Source organism: Pantherophis guttatus, chromosome 1, assembly GCF_059756535.1.
Source record: "Pantherophis guttatus breed Tessera chromosome 1, ASM5975653v1, whole genome shotgun sequence".
Taxonomy (NCBI): Eukaryota; Metazoa; Chordata; class Lepidosauria; order Squamata; family Colubridae; genus Pantherophis; species Pantherophis guttatus.
This window is the reverse complement of record NC_142063.1, coordinates 292,598,298-292,624,544: the sequence shown is the minus strand read 5'-3', so window position 1 is coordinate 292,624,544 and position 26,247 is coordinate 292,598,298. Positions and strand designations below refer to the sequence as shown.

The 26,247-nt window shown below is 36.3% G+C and overlaps 1 protein-coding gene across 1 annotated transcript in view; it reads left to right on the top strand.

Moving 5' to 3' along the window:
- LOC117671786 (calpain-13-like) overlaps positions 1-13,628 on the top strand; it is a 107,162-nt gene extending 93,534 nt beyond the window's left edge. The window contains exons 19-22 of the mRNA XM_034427964.2: positions 1,097-1,213; positions 11,051-11,106; positions 12,975-13,027; positions 13,258-13,628. Coding sequence (XP_034283855.2) covers positions 1,097-1,213; positions 11,051-11,106; positions 12,975-13,001 — 200 coding nt within the window. The 3' untranslated portion in view covers positions 13,002-13,027; positions 13,258-13,628. The remainder of the gene's footprint in view (positions 1-1,096; positions 1,214-11,050; positions 11,107-12,974; positions 13,028-13,257) is intronic.
- Positions 13,629-26,247: the final 12,619 nt, after the last annotated feature.

Sequence of the window (26,247 nt, the reverse complement as noted above, 5' to 3'; positions counted from 1 at the left end):
AAGATAAAAAATCCATCCATTACAATTGGAGTTGCTCCTTTTGTCTTTTTGTCATGAAACCTGAGTAGCTGCAAGGGAAGAGAAATCTATTCACTGAAGCATCTCTTATCCCTGCTTCTACACTTTCTAAAACCCTATGGTTTTATTTTTTGGAATTATGTTTAGTTATCCACAGGGTAAGGTAAAGGTCAAGTTTCAACCTGAGTCTAGTTTTTAATATTATTTTGATTTCAAGCATGACAATTACCCTTGGGATGTAAATAAATCCACCATACATTCCTCTTGGGCCAGATTTAGGTTTTTCTCCTCAGAGGAATTTAGGAACATCAGCACACCAAAATTCACAAAGAATGGAGTTGTGTGTGTTTACTTTTTAAAAATGTATTTAAAAATTTATTTTTAAAGAAGACTGTCTCTTTCAGTTTGTTTTAATTTTTTTAAACCCCTGGCTTGCTTTAAGGAGGTAGGCTGCTGATAGTTTTATTGCATTCTTTGTTTTTCTGGGGCTTCTTGGAAGTAGCATATTTTTTTTTTAAAGTGTTATCCTAATCTGAACTAATGCAGCCCTAAGTGTGTATCAGTGGTGGATTGTTCCCGGTTCTGTCCGGTTCTATAGAACCGGCAGTAAAACTGGTGGGAGGCTCCGCCCAACTGCCATGATGTCATCATGAGTGGTCTGCACATACGCAGAAGCTTCTGCGCATGCACAGAAATGCACAAACTCCCACTGTAAACCGATAGTAAAGGTAAGTGGAACCCACCCCTGGTGCGTATGCATGAAGATCTACAGATTCCTAGTTTGCACAAAAATCAAAATTGCTTTCATTAGTGAATTTTAACTTGGGATTTTAAATACCCACGGACATAGGAGTAACTTCACTGAAATCATCCAACATCAGTAGTTTATGTTGTAATTTGGTGCACTTCCCAATCACACATACAGATTTATTTCCAATTTGTTAGCTGTTTCAAACAGTGTTGATGTAATAAGTTGCTCTGCATGAAATGATAGGAGTAGCAGATCCTTACAGCTGCTGAGCACTGTTATGCTGTGTCATTTTGAGAACATATGGTTTTCTTCTATGGTTGCTTGTAGGCACGTATGTCAGTGACAAAGTCCTCCAGCTCCTGGTTTTACGCTATGGAGACTCAACCCAGAGAATAAACTTTCCTGATTTTGTGTGCTGTATGTTTCGTCTTGAGACAATGGCAAGTAAGTGGTACACTCAGCAGGTATTTGATGCACCGAGCAGCAGCAAAATAAAGTGGTCCAGCAACAAAGCATGTGTAAAAGATTTCATCTTGAATGGGAATCTATTTTCTGATTGTTCACTCTCTATCTATCCTGTGAGCTGCTAGAAATAATACCTTTTCCATTCCAAACTATTTAAAGGGCATAGATATCCTATATGAAGGGCAGAGATGATAGGTTAGATGATGTGGGGGGGAGTTGAAGTGATGAGTACAGAAGAGTTGTGTAGATATCATCTGCCAAAGGGAGCTTCCAGGCCCAGTTTAGGAAGAGGTAGCAAGATAGATCCAACAGTTCATGCAAAACAGGTGTCAGCCATCCCTGATAAACCAGATATTATTAGATTAATTAATTCTACTTTATTATGAGGCTACATTAAGAGAATCTTGCATGTCTGAAAGTACAGACTTTCCACCTCTGCTTTTAACTGAATGAGCAGGTCATTCTTAAGTTTCTTTGTCTGACATATTAAGCCACTGGGGGATCTTTTATTCCATTGTTTTCTAGACAGCATCTCTTTCCCTCATTCCCCAAGGTCATCTACATATTCTATCACACCAGGAGATGTGCAAATCCTTGCCTAACAACCACAACCAGGACTACTGGAAGTGTTGTTGCTAAGCGGTGCAGTCACGTGACATTTTTCCCAATGACCTCTTTGCTTCAATATGAAAATTCCAGTCCCAATTAGTGCTGTTAAGCGAGAACTATCTGTAATATTTTCAGGATCGGAAAGTGCATTTTTCTTGGATTCACTTGAAGGAACCTGAAAACAGATTGCAAATAAGAGGGTTGAATGAAATGTAATGTCTCCAATTATATAATTTGCCAACAGATGGCAATACTTATGTGCTAGGATCTTAGATGTGTTTTAAACATATGTTCTTTCACTGCAGTTGGTAGAAAGTTACAATTGTGAGAAAATATATCTTTAGAAAGTTGATCTCCTTACCAAACTGAATTTGAACAGTATTATCATGATGTTTATTTAGGTGAAAGATCAGAGTGAAATGCTCCTGGTTTGGACCGGATTGCCCGATCCGGTAGCGATGGCAGCGGGTGGTTCGGAGAACCGGTAGCAAAAATCCCTGTGCCCTCCCCCATGCCCAGCTGAGCCACGCGATCAGCAGAGGCTGGTTTTTTTTATTTTTTAAAGCATTTTTTCTACAACCTCTTCGGCCGAAAAAATGCTTTTAAAAGTAAAAAAGAAAAAAAAAGCCTCTGATGATCGTGCAGCTCAGCTGGAATCGTCAAAGGCTTTTAAAAACATTTTTTCTACAACCTCTTTAGAGGTTGTAGAAAAAATGCTTTTAAAAGTAAAAAAAAAAAGTTGGCCATGCCCACCCAGTCACATTACACCCCCCCCCACCAAACCACAGAACGGTAGTAACAAATTTTACATTTCACCACTGTGAAAGATCAATATAATCAGTTAAAGTCCCTTTTTAACTATTCCTACCGTATTTTAAATTTTTATATCCAGTTTTTATGTTTTTAACATTTTATATGTTTTTAACATTTTATCTGTACATTGTCCAGGGTGTCTGTGTGAGGGAGATGGGTGGTTTCTAAATATGATAAATAAATAAAATAAAGTTTGTGTTGCTACTGTTTGTGAACTCAAAGGTGCTTTTTCAAAAGGCAACTGGACTGTTTTTTTTTTTCCTTGAGGAAGAAGAAGACAGTTGCCTTTTGAAAAAGCACCTTTAAGACAACTATTACCTGGGTGATGAGAATCTCCACAGACATTTTTTGTTTATGAAATAAAAGGATGAAGTCAGTCCATTTTAAGCAATATGCTGTGACTGACTGGCTTACTTTTGAAGTATGATTAGTTGTTTATGGTCATAACCATGTTGGTATGAGTACTGGGAACTGCTGGGCCAAAAAAATGTAAACATGAATTAAAAAGAGATGCTTTATATTGCTGAGAATGAAGTGGACAGCTTGTGACAGCAACTGATAAGTTTTACATGAGAAAAGTTGATGAACTGATTAAGGACCATCAGTGAAGAAATTGCTGTCAAGTTTGGCATTTCACAGGAAAATATGAGTTAAATTATTGATGTTCTTCAGCATTGGATTTTATGTGCAAAATGAGCTCTTCACATACTGATGGAACAAATGAGTTCCAAGAGTTTCAAGAGTTGAATTGGCAGTCACTCTCATACTATAAAAATGAAGGTGAGGGTACTGACAAAACATTATAATCTAGAAATAAAGCATTAGTCCATGAAATATGGTTACCGTGCTTCATTTAAAAAAATATATCAAAAAAACCGCAAAACAAAATCCAGATTTCAGCAAGAAAACCTATAGTTACAGTTTATGGGGATGCAGATGGTGTTATTCGCGTGAATTTCCTTGAAAGTGGCATACTGTGAATTCAGAGTGCCACCTTGTAACATTCAAAACTTTGAATAAATGATTAAGCAGAGCTCAAAACTCAAGAAGGAAACATTGCTCCAAGGTAAGTCCATACCTCATATCTGAAAAGTCACCCCAAAAATGCAAATCATCATAGCAGCCCATCTATAATACAGTCTTAGAATGTGTTTTCCATCTTTTCCAAAACTGAAGGAAAATCATTGTGGATATCTGACTGACTCAAATGAAATATTCCTGTTTAAACTAAAGTTATAGAGGTATAGGTACCACCATTCAACCAACTTTCATAGAATAACAAGTATATGAGACAATATAGTTCCACAATCCATATTCTAATAGCCTAGAGTTTAATAGTGTTTTGTGAAAGAAGCTTCAGTTTTTCTCCTTCATTTTGAAGTATTTTACAGTTGTTTTAGAAGTTTTTTTATTGAAGCCCATGGCTTATTTACTGTTGCAAAGTAATAGTGATGATGATATTTATTTTGCAATATCTTTTTCCATCATTCAGAAGCCTACATTGACTAATATACACAAACCAGTATGGGAATTAGTCCCTCAAGATAGCTTCCCAATTGAAGCATGGGAAAGAGCTGGAGAGACAAATGTAAACTGAGCATGCACATGTGCATGCAGATGGACACACAGACACACGCTGTGTACATTGCCACTAAATAAATGCAAGAACACCACACTCCTCTCATAGGAATTTCACTAAAGTTAATCTTTTTACCCATGGGAGGAAAAGAAGAAAGTAACTTTTTTCCACTTAAGTTTTAATGATCGAACAGTAAAAAATATGCAGAATATTTTTGGCACAATAATTATAGTGTTCTTTTCAAATAAAGAGTAATGAAATACATCTTTGTAACATTTTGATTTCCTTTAAAACAGATTGTGTAGTAAAAGTACCAAGCTTTTATTTTTGTCTAAAACTACCTCCTAATTGTTTGCTACCTTTCAAATTTGTACTTACATGGTCCCAACAGATATTAAGGTGTTCTCTTGGAGTTTTGATCTGTACTCTGCAATATTGTGTAGATTCTTAATCTGTATTTAGCCATATGAAATGAAACTTGCTAGCAGTGTTTGTTTGGTAGGTTTGTCCTCCAAATTATCAAGGTGGTAAATGTAAGCCCCTCTCCTCCAGTTTCAAGAGGTAGGCTGGGCTGAGTGAAAATGACCAGCCCAAGATCATTTTATTTGGGTCCATTGTATTTGGGTAGATTCGTGCTTCCATTGTAGAGATCCAACGTGGTATCTTATCATAGTGAATCTTTCTGATTTCATTCCAGGTTTTGATCAGGGTATTTCTCACAATGTGTCTACGGAATTGTTCTTGTTTTGTGGGTTTGTCTTCCCATAAGTATGCATGCCATCCCTTTGTCAAGTCGAAACCTTCCAATGTTAATGTTCATCTATTTTTCAATTCAATCCAATCCTTTATCCATGTTAATACTGACGTTTTGTAATAAATCTGCCAATTGGGAAGTCCCATTCCTCCTCTATCTCGTTTATCCTGTAAATGCTTTAATTTGATTCTTGCCTTTTTTTCTGCCATATGTATTTTAGTATCATCCTGTCCAAATCTTTAAAGTATGTTCTGCCCGGGTTTACTGGAATCACCCTGAATAGGTACAGCACTCTTGGTAGAATATTCATTTTGATAGTGGCAATTTTACCTTAAAAATATAACTGGAGTTTTGTCCACTTTTCCAAGTCTTTTTCTACTTGTTTAGCTAGTTTAGTATAATTATCTTCCTTCAGCATCGATATTTTGTTGGTAAGCCATACCTCTAGGTATTTGAACTTTTTTGTTGTTTGCATTCCTAGCATATTTTCCAACTCTTTTTCTTGGTGTTTGGTGAGATTCTTTGTTAAAATTTTAGTTTTTTGTTTGTTGATTTTCAAGCCCACCACTTCTCCATATTGCTGTATTTTAGTTAGTAGACTTAATCCCGATTGTAGTGGTTTTTCTAATATAAGTACTATGTCATCAGCGCAGGCTTGCAATTTATATTCTTGATTTTTTATTTTTAATCCCGTTATTTCTGTATCCTTTCTGATTTCTTCTAATAGTATTTCCAAAGTTAATATAAGCAATATGGGGGATAGGGGGCATCCTTGTCTTACCCCTCTTTTTATATCAAATTGTCCTGTTGTCTCACCATTAATTAATATTTTTGCAGTTTGGGTACTGTATATCCTTTTAATCATCTTTACAAATCTTTCTCCAAATTTCATCTTTTCCAGTTGTGCAATGAGAAATGTCCAATTAAGGTTACCAAACGCTTTTTGAGCATCCAGGAAGATTAAGGCTAGTTGTTTGTCCGGTCTTTGCTCATAGAATTCAAGGGTGTCCATAATTGTTCTTGTGTTATTTTGGATTTGTCATCCAGGGATAAAGCCATTTTGGTCGGGATGTATATAATGTTTGATAAAGGTTTTCAGTCTCTGTGTTATGATGGATGTATATAGTTTGTAATCTACGTTGAGGAGGGAGATTGGTCTGTAATTTTTGATTTCAGTGGGGTCCAAATCTTGTTTCAACTTGTGAGCATCTATGTTGAAGGCGGACTTCACCTTGAGTCTCCCCAGTCCTCATCAACTATACCACATTAGCTCTCATACATAAATTCAAACCTTTATTGTCAGTGTACAACATATGTACAATGAGATTGGTTGAGCTCCCTCAGTGCAGCCCCCTCCAACACAATACAACTCACAGTGAAAACAGAAAATCCCCAACCCAATAAATCACATTAACAAAACACCTAGTCCTATTGCACCAGCGTGAACATGTTACACATTGCGCCAGCCCTGCAGTCCATCATACTACGTAGTTATGATGTTATTTCTCATTCAGGAGTCTGACAGCCCACGGATAAAAACTGTTCTTCAGCCTGTTTGTGCAGTTGGCTATACTTCTATATCTCCTTCCCGATGGTAGGAGGGTAAAGAAGTGATGACCAGGGTGAGAGTTGTCCCTCACATACATTAAATGATTTTCATATGTGTTTCCTATTATCTCTTGAATTAAGTTTGATGGCTATGGAATCATAAGCAGCAAGTGTTTAAATACCAGCAGTTGAAGTACAAGAGATCATTCACATATTCAATTTATAAGCTTCTGTATGGTTGGCTACTGGGTCACAGAATGATGAGCCAGATAAGCTTTTGTCCTGATCATCAAAAGTTTTGCTTATGTTCTGATGAACTGGAAAAATCAGGGCAAAAGGAGAGCTGATGTTGCATCTGTGCTATTTCATTATCCTATCTTTGATTTTTTCTTTAGACTGGATTTTACCAGGTACAACTGCTAAAAAAAATCATTCAGAAAAAAACCTTTTGGAAAAAAAAATCATAGGCAACAAAGTACATTACAGGACATTTCCTTAATTTTTTCATCTCACGGATGCTAAGGATATGTCACTTGAAAGGATATGTATTTAAATGAAAGTGCCTTTGATTGCCGGGGTGGAGGGTGGGATCATTCAAAAACTACTGAAAAAATATGCACACTTCCAAGCTTAGCACCTAACATTTACTAATTCTTTTCAGTTACTATTTTACTGAAGGTTTAAAGTGCATTATACATTGCCTGTGAGGCTTTCTCAGGAAAAGATCATTGAGCTAATGGGGGGGGGAGAGGGGGGCAGTATACCAGCAACCTAAATTGAGAACAGATAATTAAATAAATAAATAGGCTTTTCTTCCTTGCATAATCATGCTAATAATACCTACATCAAAATAATCTCCTCTTTTATCATTTGTAGTAAACGGAAGAAGCACCATTAAGACCACAACAATTTTGTTCTGAGAATTCTTGCCTACGCTTTCTAAGCCTGCAGCTTAACTAGAGCCAATTTAGAGCAGTTTAATTAGAATACACACACACACACACACACACACACACACACACACACACACAATATGATTGAAATATATAATGTACCTTTTAAAGTTCAGTGTATGTTCAGATTGATGCTAAAAACTGTAAACAACCAAGTCAGCCATTTATGCATGTGATTTCTCTTTCTCTCTCTCTCTCTCTCTTTTTTTTAAATTTGATTTATATGCCGCCCTTCTCCGGAGACTCAGGGCGGCTTACAATGTGCTCAGCAATAGCCTTCATCCTTTTGTATATTTATACAAAGTCAGCTTATTGCCCCCACAACTGGGTCCTCAATTTACCTACCTTAGAAAGGATGGAAGGCTGAGTCAACCTTGAGCCTTGGCGAGATTCGAACCTGCAGTAATTGCAGGCAGCTGGTCTTAATAACCAGCTTAATAACAGGGTGCCTTAGACCACTGTACTACCAAGGCATCTTCCCTTGCTTCGGGAATTACTTTGATGTTGAGAATTATGTCTTGGTTTTGCATATATAGATTGGTTCTGAGGTTACAGACATCAGGACAACATCCCAAACACAAAGAAACTGCATTCTTAAACCTAATACTTGGTATAAGTATCTTGTTCTCCATCTCAGATTGTAACTTAACTCATTATTTATTGTCATCATTTGATTTTTGATTAAGAAAACTAACACAAAGTATACTTAAAGAAAGAGGAAAGAATGAAAAAAGAAAGAAGAAAGACGAAAAAGAAAAATAATAATATAATAAAACAATAAATATTAACTTCCAACCTTCATCACAAGAAGTATAAACAATAACTCCCACCTCCATAAAGTTACATGAAATCTCTTCAATCCTTTTCCCATCACTAATCAATAAACAAATCCATCAACTTTTCAATTCTGGGGTCATCAGAGAGTCCATAAAGAACTGCCAGAACTTTTAAAAAAAGGTCTTATCTTAACCTTCATCAGATAGACCAACTTTACATTGCTTCCTTTTACTTTTAACAGTCTTAATTTTTAATTTGATCAGTCCTTTATCACAGAATTTTATTTCTCTTCAATTCTTCTTTATTCCAAGGCACAGGTTTCTTCAATGTCTTCACAAGCCTCTTTATTAGTTGCAATAGGAAAACACTTTCCAGGTTATTCTCTTAGTTTATTTCTCTTTAATTTTATAAAATTACAGCCGTTTCCTTTTGTATAACCAGTAAAATGTCCTTTTTCAAACCATTTTCTTGGATTTTGTAGTTCCATTTTTGGTACTTTCTCTGTCTGATCAAGTAACATTTGTTCCACATCTTCATTAACATCTTTTAGACATAGTTTATCCATAGAAGCAGACATCATTACTGATAGTGTTGATAATATTATAGTTACTAAGTCCTGATTCCATTCTTCAAAAATCTCCTTTAACATTTCTGGTATTACAACATTTTGTGCCATTTTGTAAGTATTACTGTCAGTATTGACTGACATTAAAAACAGTCTTTTAAAAAAAGACTTAGAATCTTTGATACTCTCTAGTATCCTGTTTCTCAAGCCATCACTAAATTTTGTTATGACTTATGATAGCCAGGATAGATAAATTTCTATTTCTAGCAGGACTACCAGATTCTGTTCAGCTTTGTTCCCTATGCCCTCCTCTAGTAAACTTGCAAGATTTGTTTTTCTCACATCCAAACATATATCTGAGCTAGAATGTGTTGTTTCTCTGCATCATATAATATATGTGGATATATGCATAATTTTGTATTTATTTATTTAGTCATATTTATGTAGTGTATCTTGGAGGTGGTGACCCCTTGAGAACTGTATGCAATGAAATTTCATTTTAATGTATGCTGATTAGTGTACATTCAAAGTGACAATAAAGTTATTCTAAATCTAAGTCTAATTTAAATCTATTTCCCAAGAGAAGCTGTTTATTTTGTTTATAATTCATTCCAAAATCTTATAGTAAGTCAATATTCCAAATTTATTTGGACCATTAGTCCATTTATAACTTTCTTAGAGGAAAAGCTTATTTAGCTTTTATTTTATTTATTTATTTATTTATTTATTCAATTTATATACCGCCCTTCTCCTAGTGGACTCAGGGTGGTGCACAGCCAAAACTAAAATACATAACAATACAAAATTTAAAATTAATTAAAAGAATTATATACTTTGGCCCGAATTAAAACAATGCGAATTAAAACCCATTTACAGATTAAAACTAAACAATTAATAACCATTAAAAACTAAACTTGCTGTTTATTTCAACTTTTTTAAGTTCTTAAACTTATAATTAATTTTTGTTTTGCTCAGAGTTGAAGATAAACTTATTCAATGAAGACTTTTCAAATTTGTCATTCCAAAGGTCTCTACTAGCTTTAAGATGGTTAATAGGCAGTTTCCAAAAGCAATTGGAAAGTGAGATTTACAACGTTGGTGTCCTTGAAAAGGCTCTGCCAGGCTTGTAAACAAGATGGCTGGTCTGTTCATTGTTCAGTGCTCAAACCTATTAGTATTAGTACTTATTAGTGTTCTTGTATCTTATCTATGACACTATAGAAAATAACTGATTGAAGGAAATCGATTGCCTCTTTGCCTTATTGAGGCATGTCAGCCTGAAGTCCCTTGTTGAGGTAAATGCTTCCTTGCACAGACCTAATAAAAGGTGTTTTCTTGAACTCATAACCAAGATATTGATTACCTTTCTTCTTATGCTACTCCATAGCCAGGGCCGGATTTTCCTATAGGCTAACTAGGCTTCAGCCTAGGGCCTCAAGATCAAGAGGGGCCTACATTCAAATTGTTAGCAAAATTAAAATAATTAAAATTACACTTTCACTATAGGTGAAAGAGCCTCATAAGTGGAATAGCCTAGGGCTTCTTTTCATCTAAATCTGGCCCTGTCCATAGCTAATGTTAAAAAGTTACTTAAGGTTATTTGGTAGTTTTACACCTAGTAACTCAAAAGGTTTCTGTATAAATATGCTAGATAATATTTTTTGGCATGGAATCTGAGTAGCTAAGGAGTTCATGGCCTCATGGCAATCTTCAAACATGTCAAGTGATGTAAGGCCCAATTCACATGGGAATTCACATATTAGATCACATCACACAGTGGTGTCATGATTTAGAATTGGAGGATATTAACTTTAGCCCCTTGACATGAACAGATCATTCCCCTTGGCCCTAGAGTTCTTCTCAGCCATCCTTACTGTAGAGAGATGGGGGCTATTTGATCAGGCAACTAATGGACACAATGCAATTTCAGAGGAAATTTGGGGGGGGGTTCCTCAAAGATAGCACAGGCTTCGGTGGAAGACCATGTCATGACTTGGAATAAACATGTGCCAGGGCTGGATCACATTGTGTGGAATTACTCTACAGTTTCCCAATTATTTTTATTATTTAAAAAAATAGTTTTGAAGTTTTATACTTGCATACTTGGTTTTAATCTTTAGTTCTTGCATTGTTTCAAATGTTGACTGAATTTACAGTAAATAAAAACTGCATTGTCTTCTTTAGCATCCTCAAAATAATTTTGTTTTCTATCAAACAGAGGCATTCCTCAATTTATCAAAAAATACGGGAAGTATTTGCTTTACTGAAGATGAGGTGAGTAGAATCCCCCCCCCTTTGTGTCTTTTTTTAAAAATCTTTGGGAATAAATGGCTTTTCTCCTCAAATGAAACTGTTTTCTAAGGAGCAAAAATTGAAAAAGCTAAACAGAATTTAATATTCACAGTAAAATGTGTGTGTGCTTGTGTGTGTGTGTGTGTGTGTGTGTGTGTGTATTATAGGATTTTGGTATTTTTTAAATTGGGAAAATGACATGTATAAGAATGTAATCCTATTGCCAGTTGAGAGCAGCAGTAGGAAATAGTATCTTTTTGTGTTGACAGCGAAAAAGCCCTGTTGTTAAAATGTCTTTGTTTCTTGTTACTTCCATGGAAAGCTGATAACATTAGGCATAGAAAGTAGGATATCCTGGATGTAGTGAGGGACATACCATCTTCTTTTAACTTACTTTGAAAGAACTGCAGAGAAGACTCAAAACTGCTGAGGCAGTTAATCCACCTGCCTCCTGCCATATTTGTAATAAAACAGTGGAGTTTAGAAGAAAAATTCCACTATTGCCATCATAAAATTGCTGGGCTTTATGAGGGAGTCAGAAAAATTTTCCCTTCTTCAGTTCTTATTACTTTAATATTAAGGCTTATTTGACCAATAAAGTGGTTCTGGATGATGTGAACTAGATATCCAAACTTCTATTAGATATGATAACATCAATTCACAGGATTCTTTTCTTTCCATTTATTTATTTATAAAATTTATGAAATGTATATACTGCCTGATTCCCAGTGACTCTGGGGAGAATTTGCTGAATATTCTGCAAATTGAAGTCCACAAAACAGAGATCCTAAGTTGTGGAAGTTTCCTTGATATAATTAATATTTAGAGCCTAGACTGGAATATCCCAAATTGTTTCAACAGGGAAAAATACTCCTAGATACTTTCACACACTGATTCTCTAGCAATAATATTAATTATGTGGTGCTACTCACAGAACCAGATAATTCATTAAGGTGAGAGAATGAAAACCAAAAAAATGTCCAGGTTTAGCCATTCAACATATGGAATAAATAACCTATTCATCTGTCAGCATTTTGCAGACTGCTCAAGGTGTTCTAAAAAGACTTTTCAGCACATGGTTTGCTTTCCACTCTCTGTTTTGTTATCAATTTTAGATGTTGATTCAGCAATATTTTTCCACAGTGTTTTCAGGGAATTCAGTGATAGATGACTTGTTCTTTATGTAGAAAGTCCTACCCTGTTTTCCCCAAAATAAGACATCCCTTGATAATAAGCCCAGTTGGGCTTTTGAGCGCATGGTAATAAGGCCAAGTGCTTATTTCAGGGTTCAAAAAAAAATATAAGACAGGGTCTTATTTTTGGAGAAACACAGTAGATTCAGTTCCTAACATTTAAGGTTGGTGGCTCAGAACAACACTTTTGCTTTCCAATAAAAACAGGCTGTATACCTTTAATAGAGCAATTCAGCCTTCAGTACAAATAAATGTTCCAAATCCCTGTGATAATCTAGGATGATTGTTTTACATGTAATTGTTTCTATCACTTATTTGAAAAACGTGCCTCAAGCATTTGGGATTGTGGTCATATATAACAGAAGGTACATATGCAGTAAGTGAAGAAAGCAGAAAAAAATCTTTCCCTCAAAAAGGATACCCTTTAAGGGAACATAAAAGCACTAACACAGGAAAAGAATGTGAAAGTTTTCACAATTAACAGATCTGAAGGAAGTCATTTCTACCAACATTCATGAAATAAATCTCAGCTCCAAAATGAAAATAGGATTGCATGTTCTTGCTGTTTTATTGCCTACATATACTTTACAATTTTTTTTATTGAAAAATGTTAATTAGTGTTTTCTTTTTTTTCTTCTTATCCTCCTTTTATCTTAGTGGATGACCATGATAATGTATTGCTAATCTAATTAAACTACTTTTGAATACAGGTAAGACTTGGCCCAGATATTCCTAGAACTTGCACATTTCTTGCTTATATGGAAATTGTTAATTTGTTAATTCTTTGTTTAAAAATATAGCAAGGCTAGGCTGATACATGTAGGACAAAACTGGAGTTTTATCCTTAAATACTGTGTACTGTATAATTCTGATCATTGATGTATTTAATAAATACTGTAAGCAAAAAGACCTTGGATTTAATTCTCATTTTCTTTTTTAGGCTGCTCACTTTTCCAAGTTTCAAAAGAAAGTTGTTGATTGTGAAGGCCTGTTTAATTGGAGATGGAATAGAATCAGTCAAAGGCATCAAGGAATCTAGAAATAATCAGAAGAATAAAAAACATGCAAAGAATGGTACCCACATAAGATAATGCTAAAAATGTGCAGAAAAAAAATGTTTGCTACCTTATGAATGTCTTGGGATGACTTTTTAAAAATAATCCACACTAAGGACCTCCAAGATCCTTTCCAACTGTTATTCTGTTACATGGAATAACCTTCCAAGTTACAGCCATTCAGGTTTGTTGAACTTTATAAACTCCCATCATCCACAATGTACCGGTAACCAATAAATTTACATTCCTAATCTTATATTGGTTTGATTGTGTTTTAGCACTTTATTTCCCGAGACTTGCCATCTCTGTTTTGGGTGCTGCGAGGTCATTGACCACTGACTTCTAGTTGGTAGGCAGTTTTGGCAACAGTGGAAGGTGCTGCTCTCTGGACATGTCCATACCAGTGGAGCTGGGCTTCTCTCATATGATTGGTGCCCCACCAAAATGCTGTCGAATGGTGTCATTTGTGATGTGGTCAAGAAGGGAGATGCCCGATATCCAAACAATTATATCTTCTTCTCATATTCCATCACTTATATATAAACAATCTATAAAGTATCATCATTTAAGTCCTATATCAGCAAAAATCCATTATGGATTACCCAAAATACAATATGTATATTTTAACCTTGATCAAATAAACCAACCTTATATTTCTTCCTTCTACTTCTAACAATCTTAATCTTTAGTTTATTCAAATACTACAGTGGAACTTGATTCCTTCTCATTTTTTATTTGTTTCCTTCGCATGATATTCTTCAAAACTTCAAAAAATCTCTTCTGTAAATAGAACAGGGCAAAAAAATCTTTCTGTTGGTTTATTGTTTGTACATCCTTTTTAATTATTAAGATATCAATTAGTTTCTTTTGTAGTTCCAATATAACAGCTTTTTCTATGTCATTGTTATAGTCAGTCATTTATAAGTCCACTTTCAGCTTAGTCTTGATTTTGTCAGGTAGAAATTGTTCCTCTTCCATAACATTTTTGGACATAGTCTTTCCATACTGGGAGATATCTCTGTCAGCACTGCTAAAATAAACGGCTGGGTCCATTTTTTAAAATGCCCTCCAATAAGTCTATTGTTAAAATATTTTGCTTTATTTTGTATTGTAAGTCAAGTTTGTAATCTTTAATTCCCTTTAGCTCTCCCTAGTGTCCATTTCTTAAATTTTAATTGAGCATGCTAACCAAGGCTGTTCAAAAATCAATAGAAAAAGTTTCTATATATCTTGGACAATGGAAAAGTTGGAGACAGTGTGTTTCATGTTTAAAATGGGACTGTGCAACTAAAACAAATCATCGCATTCACCTTGAAAGACCAGTCAAAACAGCAGGCAGAACTTGAAAATTTACAAAATTTGAATACTTAAGCCAATTGTTTTCTTCAAAGATCTATTTAAAGTAAGTACAATCAAACTTATTTTAATGAATTTATATAAGTTATGATCTGGAACTGGAGGATGAGTTATGCAGCACTTATAACCCTAACCTTTGAAACTCTTGAGCTTTTGCAGATAATACAGAAATGGGCAGATAAAAATGTAGAAAGGTATTATATAGCTAAGAGATTTTTATAAGTGTCCCTTACCTTCTCATAAAGAGGAAAGAGAACAACAGTTAGGATATAAAACACTATTTTTATGGCTTCCAATAAAATCATTTTTATATACTAGGCAGGTAATGAAATTTTCAAATTGCCTGTTAACAAACTTTGAGAAATTAATAGGCAGAAATTACATTTGAAGATTTTGCAGTGAGATCATTTAATCCCCATAAATAATAGCACGTGTCCCATAATGATTCAGATTAACATTAGAAGGGTTGTTAATAGGAGAGAACATTTTTCCACTTTGGTCAAACTGTGAAAAAGTATTAGTTCTTTTTTTTTTAAAAAAGTTTTTGATGAATTTAATATTTTGACTAAGGAAATAATATGTCCACCGAAATTAGGGCTATTGGATATATTTGATTGAAGTGAAATGCTATGAAGCCTATTATACTTTGTCTTACTGTTGGCAGCTATATTGTTAATCATTATTTGGATATTTAAAATACTTGGATACATTGAAAAATGGCATAGTAAAATCTTGTCTATAATTTGCTTTAAACAAAGTTGAGCTGATGCCACTTTTCCTAGGATGAGGAATTTCCAATGTGAATTTTCATTTGGTTTTTCTAAAATCACTGCACTTTCTGTAAGATGCAGATCAAATGGAAAAACTCACAAGTACATGAATTAAGATAGTTTACAGTTACAAGTAACTTGATGTCTTATAACTCCCACAACCATTTTCCAGATGTATCTCAACAATTAGAATAATATCAAATTGCCTATTCTGGGTTTAGGATATAGAGGTATCAAATCTGTATTCATTTATGTAATACATAAAATGATTTAGGCTGAGTACAAAAAGAGGGGGCGGAAGGAATAGAACCATATAAAGCTGTTGAAAGCATGGATAAATATGTAAAGGTAAATATGCAATGATTAATAATAATAAATATTATATAAGCAAATCAAAGATATGACTATTGAATGGCATTGACTTGAAGATGATGAAAAACACAAATTTAGCTTATAGAAATGAAGTATGAAAATGTTTCCAACGTACACATGGTATAAACAAATGTTCACCTTTCTTTAAGCCTTTGAATATAAAGAAGTACATTGTAGCATCTTAAGGTTGAGAAGTTTACTATGGTATGTGCTTCATGAGCTATAGTAGTACATGAAAGCTTGTACTATAATAGTTTTAAGGAAACAAAAGGAGGAGGGAAAGGAACTTGATGTATTTTGTTCTGTTGTTTTTGCTACACCAGAATAATGGAGATACCCCTCTGCCATTTGCTTTTCAAGAAATAATTCTTTGAAATGTAGTTTCAAGTTTGGATTTCAGTTTGCACTCTATCCAATTTTATGACTGTTGAAATGTCAACACTATCATTTAAATGTATGAATCACAAACATTTGGGGGGCATGTTTTAAATATATTCTTATATGCTTCGTTGGTAATATAATTTGTGTCCTAGCTGGAAGGGAAATTGAACAGAATGGATTGGAGCCAGTCCTAAATATATTTTGAAAAGACCATCTGAAATCATTGAATCCATTCCCCGCCCCCCAAGAAAAACATTTATTTGCATAAATATTGTTGACAATTCTGAGAGAAACTGAATTATTTATTTATTTATTTGATAAATTTATGTAACTGTTTATGTACTAATGGACAGCAAACAAAAAATAGCATACAATTCATTATACCTTAAAAGAAACAAGTCGAAGCCACTATAGAAAGACTTTAGCAACATTTCCCACATGCACCTACTATTAACATCCCAACATCAGTGACTGAGGAAAAACTCAAGCCTTCAAACACTTGCAGAAGACCATAGGATTGGAGCCATGCAAAACTCAAGGGGAGCCTGTTCCATGACAGAGAAGGCATCTCCCAAGTCTCACCAGATGCTTCACTGATAGGACTTGGAGCATGCCTCTTGTGTTGGATCTAATGGAATGGGCAGAAGTCATCTTTATTTGCTTCTCTATTTGTAGACTTTTTCCCAAGCTAGGAATGCACCTAATCTTTCCACACTATTATTGGGCTACTGTTGGAAATCATACAACTCTATTCACACTGACACCAAACAGCACCAGTTCAAGTGGAGCAACACAAAAATAATCAGCCACACTACCACTTGCCACACTCATGAGTTCATCGAAGCCTGACACTCCACAAGCAATTCCATCAATAGACACATTGACTTACAACCAGCCTACGACCCCCTCAGAATCCAAATTAACTACAAGCCAACCAGAGACAGCACTGACTCTCAACTAACCCATGGAACCCCCAGCAGTTCACTTCCCAATGACCCTGATCTCATGTAATCTCCTTAACACAAGACCTGTCACAAGACTCACTGATGACTCACAGCTGACCAATCACAAGACCCTCACTTGACATATCCACATCTGAAGCCCCTATAAACAGAAGAACACTGACACTGACATTCCCTAAACTCCACTGAAGATATTACCTAACCTGGTAATGAAACGTTCAGAAATCAACCCTCAAGTTCAGAAAATGAACATTCACCCTCATCCTATACCCGAGCTACAGATATTTGCCACTATTGCAAAGTCATACAACTATCTAGAAAAAGCACTGATCTAAGCAAATATGGGTGATGTGGTGGCTCAGTGGTTAAGATGCTGAGCTTTTCTATCAAAAGATTGGCAGTTCAGCGGTTCGAATCCCTAGTGCATAATGGGGTGAGCTCCCATTACTTGTCCCAGCTTCTGCCAACTTAGCAGTTCAAAAGCACGTAAAAAATAAGGACCACCTTTGGTGGAAATGTAACAGTGTTCTGTGCCCCTTTGGGGTTTAGTCATACTGGCCACATGACCATGGAGATGTCTTCGGATAGTGCTGGCTCTTTGGCTTTGAAACAGAGATGAGCACTGCTCCCTAGAGTCGGGAATGACTAGCACATATGTGCGAGGGGAACATTTACCTTTAAGCAAATATGAATTTCTGCAATTTGGTGCAATGACTGTGATTTTCACTTGCATTTCAAGGTGAGCAAGGGAAAATAACACAGGCAGAAAATATATTTCCAGCCTGTAGGACTATCCTCATTAATATGTATTTCTCTAGTCTTGAGTCCAAGGAAAAATATGCTGACATATTTTTCATTGTCCAGATGACTCAGCTCTAATGTGACTCAGTACCAAGGCCATGTCCTTGAGACTTTATTAATTGGTAAATCCCCCAGGCTTGTATCCCTGCCTTCCCTGTGTCATTAGCCTGTGGAAGAAAAGCCACTAATTATTCTCCTAATAGACTGTGTAAAGAGCCTTGGGCAAAAAATTTAGCCCCATTCAGATTACTCAGATGATTTATTATCAGCTGGTAACCTGTTACGTGGCCTATTTCTAAACACATATCTATTGGTCTTCTGGAAGATAAGTAGACTTGAGTCTAAAACTGACCCAGCTAACAGTTTGTGGGACAAAAAGCCAAAAGCAGTCCATCCTAATCCCTTAGCATTTGTTTTAGCTAGAGGTTTACCAGATGTTCAGAAAATTGTGAGCCTTCTTGCATCACGGACTGGAAAGTGAACCTGGCAGAACTCTTGTCAGTTTTACCTTACTTTTCAAATATCCCAAGTAATAGAGATGTCGAGAGAAAGGCAAAGCTGGCAGCAAATGGCAGCACCTGTAATAAACCCAAGAGCACATATAGTTATATTAGAATAGGCAGTGGTGCCAATTCCTTCCCAAAAATCCTGAAATTTAGAGTAACAGAAGATTTTTAAATGAAAGGTGTTAGAAGTCAGTTTGGTTCTGGTGCTGAAAGTCAAATCCTTGGCTTAGAAGATGCTTAAACGAAACGCCCTTGTATCTAATAAAATGCTATTGTAAGTCTGTTGCACCTGGTTTTAGAAACTTGGAGATCAATTTAAATACAAAATAGATCTCTAAAGTCTGCAAGTCCCTGATATAGAAACCTACATGTATAATTTAACAATCTGGATGTGTAAAAGAGAGTGAGAGATAACTTTAACACATAGAGCATATGTAGCTTTAAAAATATTTTTAAACCTGCTCCATTGTATGTTAGCTAATCACTAGAGAAGACAGTTCCACATGCTACCTGCCTAATCAGAACTCAATAATCCATAGCCAACTCATTTTAAAAGTAAACAAACAGAAAATTCTATAGCGCTGCATTAAAATTTCATTACAGCAGTGAGTCACAGATTGACACAGTGCCTTACCTGGTTTTTGCATCAACAGTTCCAGAGATCCATGATTATTAGGCTGCGTTAATACCTGTCCTGCTGTCTTTTTGCTGCTGCAGTAACAGATGGAATCTGAATCCCCACATATTTCAAACAAACCTGAAAAGACAAATAAATTATGCCCAAAAGTTTTCCTGCCTGTTCCCCTATTCTGTTTGTCCAAGGTGAAGTTGTACAACCTAATGGCATTAAAGTTCAGAAAAGGAGAGGAGGGGGGAGAGAGAGAAGGGTTCTAAAATAAAAGATTGGACTTATTATAAACTTAGCCATATTCTGATAGAATCCAGCACTTAACCAATTCATGAGCTAAGATCCCATCGCAGCACCTTGTTTCCCTTCCTACTTTCCTTCTGACAACAATAAGTAACATTATTGGAGACCACTCATTTCCTCTCTCCTCCCCACAAATGTTTGGAGCATTAGAGATGCTGAGCTGTATCCTGAGATCTCAATACTCAAATGAATTCTCTTCCATTTTTTTAACCATGATTCAAAATAGAAATAGAAATGGCCTCCTCCCTCAATAGCCATAACAAGTTTTAAAAGGAATAGGTAGGGGAGAGAGAGATTTCTGTGGTCTGTTGCTAATAAAAAGAGACTACTCTACAGACAATAAAGATTATATGTTTCATTTGTTTGTATATATCTATGGAGATTCTCAGTCATCCAAGTCATGATTGTCCCAATGTCACTTTTTCAAGAGGCAGCTGGACTTTTTGGTTTTTCTTTGAAGACATTTTGCTTCTTACCCAAGAAGCTTCTTCAGCTCTGAAGAAGCGCCTTTGGGACATTCATGTGTACACTTTTGGAAGCCCAGAAACTTTGGCTGCTGAAGATTCTGGGCATTTGATTTCCTAGAAATCAAATGACATCCTCTTCAAGCTTGCTTCCTGTAAAACAGTATTTCTCAACCTTGGCAACTTGAATATGTATAGCAGTGATGAAATCCTTTTTTTTTTTTACTACCGGTTCTGTGGGCGTGGCTTGGTGGGTGTGGCTTGGTGGGCGTGGCAGCAGAAGGATACTGCAAAATCTCCATTTCCACCCCACTCCTGGGGGAAGGATATTGCAAAATCTCCATTCCCATCCCACTCCAGGGGAAGGTTACTGCAAAATCCCCATTTCCTCCTGATCAGCTGGGACTCAGGAGGCAGAGAATAGATAGGGGCAAAGCCAGCCAGAGGTGGTATTTGCCAGTTCTCCAAACTACTCAAAATTTCCGCTACCGGTTCTCCAGAACCTGCTGGTTTTCACCCCTGACTTCAAGTTCCAGATTTCTTGTTGTCAAGGCCGAGAAACCCTGCTGTGGAATGAAATTTCACAGAATTCCCAAAATCTAGGATGTCACTGTTAGTATTGCTCAGGTGCCCATGAGAAATTGAGGTCTTCAGTAGCATTTTATAAGTTTCAGATCTAAATGAAACTTCAGTCCCTCCCATGCGAACGGCATGGCCAAATAGAGAAGTACCCAAGGCTTTAAATCAAAGGGCTCAGTCCTAGCCTGGAAAACTAAAGTGGAAGAGGGGAAACCATTTGCCTGGAGATGATTTTTCTTTGGAGTTCTATATTAGTTTATGGTTTCCCTTCTCCACTTGCTTACCAGATCACTGAATTGATAAAAAATCATTTCCAATCCCCAAGATTTATAGATCATCGAGTTTCTTCCAATTTATTACTTTGCTTTTCAATAGAATTCAAGCAACTTAAACTCTCAGTTGCTAAATAGTAAGAATCTGCAAAATATTGTTTTTAATTACCTTTATCAATCTTAAATTGGAATTTCTGTGTTAAGATTGCCCATTTCCCCACTTGAATTATATAATATTATAGAGATCTGTAATAAACTTCAAAAGCATTTTGGTTTTTGTGTGATATGTGCTGGCTAAATATGTCAAGATGTGACATTGCCAAAGGCAAAATATTTTCTTGTGACATGTATGTCAGATCACGATCTGAATTTAGTCACAGGTCTGAAAGCCCATCCCTTAACAGAGTAATGAAATTAAAAGTGTAACCCATATTGTTACATCCATGGTAAAGTTGTCCCATTTTTTAGATTTATACATGCATTTGGGCTTTTTTCTCATTATGAGCTTGATATTGTACGTTACAGTTATTCTGTGGCAGAAGCTAATAATTCATTACAGGCAGGCTGAGCATGGGCGCCAGTGTGTGGAATAAAGCAATTGGCACAGCATTTGATTTATACCTTCAGCTAAGCTAATTAAGCAATAATTCAGGAAAAATCCATCATTGTGACAGCTTTGTTGATCAACCACTCCAAGCAAAGTCAAAGGTGTTTAGTATCCCGAGGTTAAAAAAAAAACCAGGTCAATAATGATTGCGACTAATATTGGGATGTACAGTATAACAGGACAATTATATTTTATATATGTTTGGGAACTCCTAGGCACAAGGCAATAACAACAACAACAACAACAACAACAACAACAACAACAACAACAACAACAACCTTAACAGTTCCTAGGTCCTTGGTTAGGACTCAAGCTGCTGAGTTAATAACCAGCCTCAAAGGCTGTGAATCTCACTAAAGATTAAATAATAATAATAATAATAATAATAATAATAATAATAATAATATACCATGTTTCCCTGAAAATAAGACAGGGTCTTATTTTCTTTTGACACCCCCCCCCCAAATAAGGCTTGGCCTTATTATCTGGGGGTATTATTTTGGTGATGCAGGAGGCGGCAAGCGTGGGACTGGATGTCCCATTGCTGCCGTCGCCTCCCCTCCCTGTTCTTTGAGCGGCCCAACATGTCCCACCCCACTTCAATGGCAACAGCTGCTTCCCTTCCCTGCTGTCTCTTTATCAAGAGGGGTGGCAGGTGGGGCGAGGGAGAAGCAAGATGCATGGAGTGAGACGTGGCTCCCCTTGCTGTCTCTTCTAACCCCCCCTCGCTGGGCATGGCAGGGCTTCTGCCCAGTGGTGAAATGTAAAATTTGTTACTATCGGTTCTGTGGGTATGGCTTGGTGGGGGGGGGGGGTAATATGACTGAGTAGGCGTGGCCAACTTTTTTTTTTTTTTTACTTTTAAAACCAATTTTTCTACAACCTCTTCGGCTGAAGAGGTTGTAAAAAAAAATGCTTTTAAAAGCCTCTGACGATCCCAACTGAATTGCCTGATCGGCAGAGGCTTTCTTTTTTTTTTTAAAGCCTCTGACGATCCCAGCTGAGCCACACAATCATCAGAAACTTTTTAAAAAAACTTTTAAAAGCATTTTTTCGGCCAAAGAGGCTGTAGAAAAAATGCTTTTAAAAATAAAAAAAGGCCTCTGATAAATGTGTGGCTCAGCTGGGCAATGCGGGGGGCAGGGATTTTTGCTACCAGTTCTCTGAACCACCTGCCTCCATCACTACCAGATTCACCCCTGCTCCTGCCCCCTGCTTAGCCACCTGCCCCCTTTAGGGATGCAATTTGGGAGTGGCAGGTGGGGCGGGTGAGAAGCGGGACACAGGTCTACTTTTCAAGCTCCTTAGCTTTCTTCGTCATTGTGTCCAAGAAAACACGCTGTAAAAGAAAACCTTGCGAGTTTGAGAAGTTTAATTGAACTTGCAAGAAGTTTTTTTTTTTTTTTTTTACTGTGTGTTTCCCTGGACACAACAGCAAGGAACGCGATGGAGCTTGAAAGGTAAGACCTGTGTCCCCCTTCTCGCCTGCCCCACCTGCCACCCCCAAATTGCACCCCTAAAGGGGGCGGGTGGCTAAGCGAGCAGCAGGAGCTTTGCCATGCCCGGCGAAGGTGGGGGAAAGAAGAGACAGCAAGGGGAGTCACTCCACACATCTTGCTTCTCCCCCACCCCACCTGACACCCCTCTTGATAAAGAGACGGCAGGGAAGGGAAGCAGCCAGGTTGCTGTTGCCATTGGGCTGGGGTGGGACATGTTGGGCCCCTCAGCTGGCACGAAGAACAGGGAGGGGAGGGCATGTCCCCCACTTTTCACCCTCAGGTCTCGCCTCCTCAACTCATTTTGGTTGTGCAGCAAGCAATCAGAGGAAAAGGCTGGACCGGCTGTGCATGCATGTAAGTAGTTGGTGGGGGGGGCTTATTTTGCAGGGGGGTGTTATATTATCGTATGCGCTGAAAAGCCCAATTGGGCTTATTATCCGGACATGTCTTATTTTCGGGGAAACACGGTAATAATAAAGTGGAAAAAGTTATCAAAAGTGAGAAGATGAAGATCTTGTGGGACTTTCGAATACAGATGGATCGTCATTTGGAATACAACACGCCAGATATCACAGTTGTCGAAAACCGAAACATACAATTTATTGATATCATGGTACCAGGAGACGCCAGAGTTGAAGAAAAAACCTGGAAAAAATCATGCAATATCGCGATCTGGCCATCAAAACTATGCGATTATGGATGAAACATGTAACAGTGATACCCATTGTCATTGGGGCACTTGGTACCATGTCCAAGAATTTTATAAAATACATCAAGAAATTGCAGCTTCCTGCAATAACACCAGCGGAACTGCAAAAAACTGCGCTACTCGGAACATCGTACATCTTAAGAAGGTACTTGGTTGATACCTAGGATGCTGGCAGCAACTTGCATCAAACATTAGCACCAGTTAATGGTATTTGTGATGCATTTTGAATGTTTAGTTGACCGAGTTCCATGTTTAATGAATAAAATATAATAATAATAATAATAATAATAATAATAATAATAATAATAATAATAATAACAACAACAACAACAACAACAACAACAACAACAACAACAACCTGTCATTTCTGATTGCTAAGAAATGGCATTTGTCTGTGGTGCTTGGAAGCATCACTGATTTAAGATAAGGTCCAGCCAAAGCTAAAGTTGTCTAAGCACCATTTCTTTTTCTTGGAAAATTTGGAGTTGTACTCAGTTCTTCAATAGAAATTGCTGGGAATGGTTCAATTTGTTCAAATGAAAATGCCCTTTCTTGTTATTCATGTAATCAACATGGTGGTGTCGGACATACACCTAATTTGGAGATCAGAGTCAGGACCAGCCCTCCTCTTATGTATGAGAACTTTTCTCTGGAGTAATGGGCCAAGTGGATGTTTACAACTGGATTCTAGACAAGATAATGTACTGGAAACTGAAAAACAATAAGTCCTACTTTTTTGCCTTGTGGAAGCTGGCATGATCTTTACTGGTATTTATTCATCAGTAATAGAAGCCCTACTTACCCAGATATTTTTTGTAGATATAGAGATGTGGCCATAATACGATTGAAGTCAGTTGACTTCCTTAATTATGTATGAAAGATGCCATGATATGTGTATATGAAACATTTCATGTATTTTTGAAAGATGGACAAAAGATTGTCACAAGCTGCTATCCAGATAATTTCTGTATCTTCATTAGATCTTTATATACAGAATGCACAAATGGCAGAGCTCTATCTACATTATCAGGAACAGAGATACCCTTTTTACTTAAAAGAATAATAAAAATTATATACGTACAGATCATATTTCCTTCCTCTGAGGGCTATCAGACTAGCTGGAACTACAAATATAATAGTTCTTACTGCTCATATTAGCCTGAATTCTGGGAGTTCCAATCCAAATATCTGGAAATCATCAGACTGGAGAGGGCTGGTACCTACTATAAGGTGTGATTTATCACTATTTGCGGCTTACATCTTTAACTCACACAGAAGTAAAGTGAAAATAATATAATTCTTGAAGTACCTACATTTTCGGTGAGGTAATATTGCCATCTAGTGACTTTTCATAATAAAATATTTACCAACTTTAAACAAGAACTAGACATCCTGTGATCCATTAAGTTATTGTTTCAGAAATATTTCCTTACCTAAACAGAGAAACAGAATGACCACAGGTGGGAAAAAAAACAGTGGGAGAAGGAGTAACTTCCTTATTGAGTTTCCTTGTGGGAAGTAGGGAACATTGGAAACCTTCCTTCCTTCCTTCCTTCCTTCCTTCCTTCCTTCCTTCCTTCCTTCCTTCCTTCCTTCCTTCCTCCCTCCCTCCCTCCCTCCCTCCCTCCCTTATTTTGTTTTCATAAACTGTTCAAACTAAAATCCTGTTGTCACACAAAATAACTCAAGGATCTGATAGCACTCATCCAGTGCTACATCATAGAATTAGCAGACTAAGATGAGTGAAAAGATGAGTGAAAAGCTTATCAGGGGAGTATGAAAACTTTGATTATCACACTTGAAACTTCTTCAGTGCATACAAAAAACAAATCTTTTTCTGGGAAAAAAAAATTGAGCCTCTTCAAATGTCTGAACAAATTTCAATCAAGTAGCTAGTGTAAAATAATCCATTTGTTATAAGCTACTATATATCTCTAGGATAGTAATCTGCTCCTTAGATCAATACTAATACACTCAATGCATAAAAGAAAACATAGCTCATGAACCACTCTGAATAAGCACACTTATAAGGTGCCATCTTCTCTAAATCATTTTCCTCACAGTTATTCCACCATTATACTCATTTAGTCTATGAATAAATACCATCCATTTAGTAATCCAATTTTTAAAAATCAATTATTAAATTGTTGTCTCCATGGCAGACCATTTAGAAATCTTATAAAATAAGCTTGGAATATGCATGCATAATCATTCATAAACAAATGCATTTCTACATGGTGCTTATTTTCTTTCTTGTATTTTTAATTTTAAAAATATAATTCTACAGAAATGATGTTTTAAACTTCAATATTCTCTCGTCATCTAGTTAACAGCCACTTTCTCTTTTTATTTAAAATAAGTTAAAATGTTTGTTACATCATGAACCTGTTTATAAAATGTAATTTTAAAAATAAAATATCCTGTGTTAGAATGCTATATATCTTTAAAAAATGTTTCAAAATTCTTTCCCTTACGCCATGCAATATTGAACTAATACACTTTCTTGTTGAATTTCCTAAAAGTTGACTTTAAAAAGTATTACTGCACTATTCTGATGCTTAAACTGATACTAATTTATTTCTGTTACAGGAAAGAATCAGCTCTATATTTATGGGATTCATTCTTAGTAAAGTTCTCTAAGAGGTCACAAGATGTCTGTAAATCCT